The following is a 7690-nucleotide window of genomic DNA, read 5'->3' on the forward strand; positions in this document are numbered from 1 at the left end:
ACTCTAGTGTTTACTACTAGTCTAAAGCAAACCTACATTTTTTGTATACCTTTCATATCTTTTCCACATTTTGAATGCTGATACTATGAGAATAAAAAGAAAAGAAAACATGGTGGTTACTGCATCTCTGGATTGGCTATGTATGTCCACATAATACATGCTTAGCCTCTGTTAGACTCTCTGAGCTTGTGTAAACAAGGAAAAGAATTCTGTACCCAACTCAAATCTGATATGAGAGGACACATAACATACAACCATTTCTGTTGAGAAGAAACTTCCCCCCACTGCGCAGCTGGGGGAGGGAAGGGGATTTGCCCCCTCCCAACGAAGGAGAGACTTCTGGAAGGGGGGCGGGGCTTCTAGGAAGCTGCCCGCCTCTTAGATCACTCACTTTTGGAGCTTCGACGTGAGAGGATCCAAGAGTGGGAGCTCCTGTCCCTTGGTGCCGAGGTCCAGGAGGAGAACGTCGAGGGAGATTTATCCCCTTTTTTCATCTGTTTATACTACTGCTTTGAGGTCTGTATAGGAAGGGAGAGAGGCTGAGGCAGGGGAGCCAGGGTTGGCCTTGGCTGCTGCTTGGCTTCTCCCTCGACGTCATTGTGCCTGGTAATGTTAAGAATTTGTTTGGAAATTAATTTGCTTCCCCAGTTCTAAGGGGTTTTGGGCGGAGGAGGGTGCGTGAGGGGCCCGTGCGCCTCTTCTCCGTTCCTCCCTTCTTCCTTTGCATGGTCCTGAGCCTTATTAGTGTGAAGGTGTAGGCGGGGGCTTTACTTTTGGGAGATATGGGGATGATGTACCTTTTTTCCATGTTTAAGTTGGTTTTATTTATTGTGTAATTTTATTTGGATGGTATGAATGATGAATTGGTTGTTTGGGTTGCTTTTTGATTTGACGTTTGGGAATGGAAGCTATGTGGTAGGGTCGCCATTTTTATTACCAGTCTTATGTAGAGGTGTTGCTGGGCAGATTGGCTATGTTTGTGGCGCGAATTCCCTGTTGCTGGGCAGATTGCCATAGCCGTTAGTGTCGGTTCTTTGAATTTCGCGCTCTTTTTGCTTATAGTTTGCCGCGTTTTTTCTTTGAGCAGCCATGTTGGTTGCCAGGTTGGGTGAGGGCTGGTCAGCCATTTTACTTGTGGGCATGGGCAAGTGTTTGCGGCGGCCATATTTGTTAAGGGAATTAGGTTGGAAAGGACGGGCGCCATGTTGAGTGAGGGCTGGTCAGCCATTTTACTTGTGGGCATGGGCAAGTGTTTGCGGCGGCCATATTTGTTAAGGGAATTAGGCTGGAAAGGACGGGCGGCCATTTTTGTAGCTGGCATATTAAATAGAACAATGGTGGCCATTTTGTTGATCGGTCGGCCATCTTTGTTAAGGGAATGGCAGCCATTTTAGGTGCTTCATGGCAGCCATTTTACGGAACGTTTTTTAAGGGATTCTAATGGCGGTGGCCATTTTTAATTTGGGCATACTCACATTGCATTGGTTTAATGCTATAACAATTGATGGTATTGACTGATTGGTTTTTAAAAATACAAATGGATTATTAGTAATTGATTAGATGGTTCAAGTTAAGTCATTGATAATGTATGGAGATTAATTAATTCATATGTATTTACGGTGGCTGATTAATTAATGAATTGATATTGGGGTTAATTGATTAATATATTTAATTAATTTTCATGGGGTAATTTATTTAATATGCTATTGAGGACAATAAATTAATGAGATTCTCTATATAAATTGGGGTATTAACTTATTGAGTTAATTTTAATATCATAGTAGGTGCATATCAGTGTGTGGTATTGTATGCTTTAATTAAATGGATGCTTGGTTGCTTTTGATTTAAGAAATGTTAGTCGCTTCGGGTCCCTTGGCTTGGATAGGGTAGGGAGTTGGCTCATTCTAGTTTCTGCCACCCCCTCCCCCCCCCCACTTATTTGCTACTGAACTTTCTTCCTCAATATTAACTTTTCGTGGTCTTACTGAACTTCTTATTTTGCAGTATGCCACCGAAGAAGAATGTTGGGGGGCCTAAGGGCAAGGGTCCTGCGAAGAAGATTCCAGCAAAGCGCCCGCCTCCACCAAGTGGTCCTTCAACCGAGGATGAAGACTCTGCACAGTTGTTGGGAGTGTTGGTCGCCCGGATCAAGGCACTGGAAAGAGAGAAAGCAGCGGCTGCTGCTGCGGAGGCGCAGAAGGCTGGTGGGGGCAGTAACACCGGGTTAATTAAGTCCTTATTTTCCCGTATTTCTGCCTTAGAAGGGGAAAGGAGTGCTGCGGTGCCTGTCACTGATGCGAGCCTGGTTACATCTACGCCGGTGACCGCTGAAGCTGTTCCATCTACTTCGGCGGCAGCAGCTGAGATGAGAAGTGCCGTATCCGCTTTAGGTAAAGGGGACACACACACCTTCCCTTGGGGAGTGGCAGACTCTCAAGATCTTATCACAACCCAAGCACCTGACGAGCCTGTTCCATCAACCAGCGGCACGCAATTAGCTATCGTGGCTCCGGTGGTTGAGACACCAAGCGTGGTGGTAGCCTCTTTGGGTTCAACACCTACTATTGAGAATTCTTTGTGTTTTTGGGGCACGGCTGATTGGCCTTTGCCGGCCTCCGATAGCCTTAGTGCTACAGCTTTAGGCTCGCATTTGGCTCAAAAGACAATTGATAAAATTTTAAGGAATGAATACATCGACATTTTTACCCTGTATTTCAGGGAACTTGATAAGAAAGAAAAAGATGATTTAGATGATGAAAGAAAGGAAATTATGAAAAAACGCAAAGTGGACCAGAATTGGGGCAATTGGTTCTCTTGCTTTTTAATTTACGGAGGGGTTCTAGTGAAGGCTTACCCTTCCAGAGCCCATTCTCTTTTTCAGTACATGAACATTATCAATTCGGCTTATGTAAATTTTACAGGTAGCGCTTGGCTCTTGTATGACAAGCGCTTTAGGCTTCGTGCGGCTCACTCTCCAACTTTGCGCTGAGATTTGATTGACCATCAGCTGTGGTTGGAGGTTCTAACTCCGGCACGTCCCGTTGCGGGCGAGAAGGCCGACAGTGGGCACACAATTCAAAATTCTCGAGCTGGGCAGTCCTTTCGTCAGCATCCATATTCCCAGTATCAGCAACCACAGCAATCTCAACAACGCTTGCTATGCTGGGAATATTCTTCGCAGGGAGTTTGTTCCCGAAGGGGTTGCAAGTTCCAGCACGTTTGTGCCATCTGTTCAGGGCAACATTCTTCCAAATTTTGCAGTAAGGGAAAACCTGGTAAGGGTGGGGGAAAGAGTAACCACGATCCCAAGAGAGGTTTCGGCTCAGGTGGGTTTTCCAAAGGGGCCCAGCCCAATTAATCTAGTTCAGTTAGATTTGTGGTTATCCAGTTATCCCAATTTAGGCGCAGCTAGTTATCTGCGTGCTGGGTTTTTTTAGGGTTTTAGGATTCCTGCAATGGGACATAGAGCTCCTTTCAGGGCACCGAATCTGAAATCTGTTATTGGCATGGAGGACGTTGTCCTTGCTAAAATCAATAAGGAAGTTGCAGAGGGTAGGGTTCTTGGCCCATTTAGGTCTCCTCCCACTCCTAGGTTAAGGGTTTCACCATTAGGGATTGTTCCAAAGAAGGCACCGGGGGAGTTTCGACTCATTCACCACCTTTCCTATCCCAGGGGAAGGTCAGTGAATGACGCGATTCCTGATGATTTTTGTACAGTCCACTATACTTCTTTTGATTCGGCGGTTAGGAAAGTTAGATCTAGGGGGCCGGCGGCAGAATTGGCAAAGTGTGACATCAAGTCTGCTTTCCGGCTACTGCCTGTACATCCGCTGGACTTCGAGCTGTTGGGTTTTCAGTTCAACGGGTTGTACTATATGGACAGGGCTCTTCCCATGGGCTGTTCAGTTTCCTGTGCTGCTTTTGAGTCCTTTAGCACCTTTTTGGAGTGGGCCCTTAAATCAAAATCGGGTTTATCGGGGGTTGTGCACTACCTGGATGATTTTTTATTTATAGGGATGTCTGGTTCTGGAGAATGCGAATTTCTTCTGCATTCTTTTCAGGAACTGGCCGATCCGTTAGGGGTTCCCTTAGCCCCCAAAAAAACAGAGGGCCCGGCTACTAAATTGACCTTTTTGGGGATTGAGCTTGATACAGTGCAGCAAGCCTCCAGTTTACCTAGGGAGAAAGTTTTTAATCTAGTAGATAGGATTCGAGCTTTTGTTACCCGTAACAAGGCCACATTGCGGGAGTTTCAGGAGCTTATTGGGCATTTAAATTTTGCATGCAGAGTTATAGCTCTTGGGCGTCCTTTTTTGCGCAGACTCTGTGATGCTATTTCTGGGGTTAGACTTCCGCACTATCATGTGCGGATTACACGTGGGATCAAAGCTGATTTGGACATTTGGTTACAATTTTTAAATCAATATAATGGGATTTCTTTTTGGAGACAGGATCTTTTGTTGAAGGATGCTCTTCAGATAGCTTCTGATGCTTCTGGAGCCATCGGCTTTGGTGTATTTTTTAATGGGCATTGGTGTGCCGAGCTTTGGCCCAGGGAGTGGCACACCAAGGGTATAACGTCCGATTTAACATTTTTGGAGTTTTTTCCAATTTTGGTGGCTGTCACGCTGTGGGCTGATCAAATGACAAATTCCACCGTTCATTTTTGGTGTGATAACCAGGCTACGGTGCAGGTTATCAATTCTTTAACATCTAAGTCAGTCAGACTGATGGAGGCTTTGAGGTTTTTTACACTCCACTGTCTAAAGTATAATATACTGTTTAAAGCTTTTCATATTGCAGGGACAGATAATTCTCTCGCTGATGCTCTGTCCCGTATGCAGATGGATCGCTTCAGGCAGCTTGCCCCCAGCGCAGTTCCCAATTTTCCAAAGATGGACCGGCATGTTCTGGGAACAGTCCATAGTCCGGGGAATGAAGTTGGCTTTGGCCACGACTTCCAGAAAATCTTACGTCAGAGCGGTGCAGGAGTTTCATGAGTTTAAAAAGTTGTATGCCATAAGTTCTGTTTCACCGATTCCATATGAGCACGTCGCACAGTTTGGTGTTTTTCTGGAAAGGAAGGGGTTGGCCCCTCAAACTATTCGTGCTAAATTATCTGCCCTGGCTTATTGGCTTAAGGCTCAGGGCTTTCCAGATGTTACAGCCGATTTTAGGCTTCGCAAATGGCTGGAAGGTTTGTCGCGGGAGCAGGTTAGGCCACGTGACTGCCGTCAGCCATTGACACCTGAAATTCTCAAAGGCTTAAAGCAAATTTGGCCCAAAATTTGTGAATCTCATTACGAAGCTTTGCTATTGCAGGCAGCGGCTCTCACCGCTTTCTTTGGGGCTCTTCGTATTAGTGAGCTGGTCGCCTCTTCAAAGGCTGATCAATCTAGAAGGGCCTTGCAATTTTCGGACCTGCGGCTCCAGCAGGACAAATTGGAATTGTTTATCAGGACTTCTAAAACGGATCAAAAAGGGAAGGGTTCCATTATCAAATTGGGATGCTGTAGTGATTTGGAATTATGCCCAGTTACAGCTTTGTCATCTTTTGTGTCCTGCAGAGGAACGTCAGCTGGTTTTCTTTTTTGTCATCGGGATAGAGCACCGTTGACAAAATACCAGTTCTGGGCCTTGACTTCTAAGGCCTTAGGAATGTTGGGTATCAAAGATCAGAAATTTGGTACTCATTCCTTTAGAATTGGGGCTGCTTCCACTGCTGCTGTTATGGGCTACTCTATAGACAAAATTAAGATGTTGGGAAGATGGAAATCTGGTGCCTACCGTGCGTATGTGCGTCATATATCGGATTAGTTATATGGCTTTTTGCTTTTCAGAACCCACCCTGTTGGCGAGTAGACGACGCGTCCTGATTTGCGGGCACAGTTATGTGCACTGGGCAGAGCGACAGGCGCGCAGAGGTCCCTACGGCCAGCATCTCGGCCTCGCTTCCTTGGCTTTTGTTGAATGGAGGGGAAGAAGATGTCTGCGGTGGGAGGGTTTGCTCCCTTTGTTGTTTGGGTCAGGGGTCCGTTTTCCACCTGACCTTATTGTTATGCATTTGGGAGGCAACGATTTGGGGCTGCTTAAAGGCAGGGCCCTTTTTCTCCAGGTTTTAAATGACATGCACAAGATCCAGGAGGTGTGGCCTCATACCGGATTGGCATGGTCAGCAATTATTCCTAGGCCACGTTGGCCCTATGGGGACGGTAAAAAAATTGGACAAAGCAAGGAAACGGGTCAATAGGGCCCTGCGGAAGGTTTTGGAAAACGGCATGGGTTACTATATCCCTCATGACACCATTAGATTCAATGATTCGACGATGTATCGGACTGATGGGATCCATCTGTCCGAACTGGGCAACCAAATTTTCTTAGCGGATCTGCAGAAAGGAATTAGGGAAATTCTTTCGAATTTGGTGGGGGTCAGGAGCTAAATAGACATTTGCTCCTGAACTGTGGCGGAATGCTTAGGGGAATCTCTTATTTTGGTGTGCACCACAAGGCACCTCTGTTTTGGTGTTGGCCAGAGGCGTGAATCCTCGCTTAGGGTTTTTACAGCCCCGGCGAGGGTGAACGATTATGGCCTTGGAATGGGAGACTTTGACCTCATTTGTTTCGGAGGCAAAACTTTCCAACACATTCCCCTTTAGGTCATCCAGGTTTAGATAGACTGGAGACCTGGTGTTTCGCCCTAAATTCAGTCTTAATGGATGGTCGGGTATGACCACTAATATCGGCTTATGCCTTACCAAATTCTTAGATGGCTAAGGATTTTTGGCCCTAGTTCCAAATTAAAGTTAAATAGGTAACTATCAATAAAGTTGCCCAGTTTTAAACCCAAGCTTACTTGTCTTGTCTCGTTATTTCGGAGGGTTGGAGGGCAACCACTTATTCATTAAATGCATACTTGAATAAAATGCTCTTTGTCTGCTGACAAAAGGAGAACAGAAACAGGGCCATGGGAGGAAATTACACAGGTTGTGAAAATACTACAAACGGAACCAGAATAGATGGTCCAAGGGCATTTAGCAGTGCCAGGGTGAAAAATCTCCTGAAAACATTTTAAAAAACCCTGAATTGGGCTAGGGGTTGGGGGAGATGTATATCCCATAGGTCACATTTTAATGAGACAAACCATTGCTCTTTAGCATTACATTTATTCATAGACTTATAAAACAATAGCTAAGGATGTTATCCCAAGAAACACAGATGTTCCTCATGAATCAAAATTTATATACAGTGCAAACCCCATATCTGTAGGACCAACACCTGCAGTTACATTCATCCACATCCCACAAAATATGGGCTCACCTGCAATTTTCTAGGTACCACCATGACTCTATGACATTCTTGAGCCAGAAGTCCTTAGATTCAACAGGGCTGAATATTATCTGCAGTTTTGTGTATTCATATCTGGGAATGTATACCCCGTGGATATAGGGAGTGTACTGGACTTGTTTTAGTGAGCTTTATAATATTCATTTTATTCTACTGTTTTTCTGGTATTTTACTAATTGTGACTTAGAAGCTGGTTTATTCTCAGTGTATACCCAAATTTATTAGTACCAGTATGAGGAAATCTTCACTCCATGGGAGTGGTTCCCAACCTTTTTTTTTTTTTAACCACTTTGACCTGGGACCACCCTGCAACATTAATACCAAAAGGCTTACGAATCAGTTTTTC

At 45.1% G+C, this 7690-nt stretch overlaps 1 protein-coding gene across 2 annotated transcripts; it reads left to right on the forward strand.

The window, feature by feature from the left end:
* The first annotated feature begins 272 nt into the window (after positions 1-272).
* LOC134297831 (uncharacterized) lies at positions 273-6882 on the forward strand. 2 transcript variants are annotated; one of them, XM_062976566.1, is made up of 3 exons: positions 273-516; positions 2005-2390; positions 5841-6882. In XM_062976566.1, exons 2-3 carry the CDS (start codon positions 2006-2008, stop codon positions 6248-6250), a joined length of 795 nt encoding a protein of 264 aa, XP_062832636.1. In that variant the 5' UTR covers positions 273-516; position 2005; the 3' UTR covers positions 6251-6882. The 2 variants fall into 2 exon arrangements, with proteins under 2 accessions (XP_062832636.1, XP_062832635.1); XM_062976565.1 differs by lacking the exon at positions 273-516 and having other exon boundaries at positions 694-2390.
* The last annotated feature ends 808 nt before the right edge of the window (positions 6883-7690 follow it).

The sequence above is a fragment of the Anolis carolinensis genome, chromosome 3, assembly GCF_035594765.1.
Source record: "Anolis carolinensis isolate JA03-04 chromosome 3, rAnoCar3.1.pri, whole genome shotgun sequence".
In the NCBI taxonomy this organism is placed as follows: domain Eukaryota; kingdom Metazoa; phylum Chordata; class Lepidosauria; order Squamata; family Dactyloidae; genus Anolis; species Anolis carolinensis.

Coding starts and splice junctions, on each gene's coding strand:
- LOC134297831 (XM_062976566.1), top strand. CDS start 2,006: ATGCCACCGAAGAAGAATGTTGGGGGGCCTAAGGGCAAGGGTCCTGCG. Junction 2,391..5,840: donor AAGTGCCGTATCCGCTTTAG/GTAAAGGGGACA, acceptor TTTGCTTTTCAG/AACCCACCCTGTTGGCGAGT.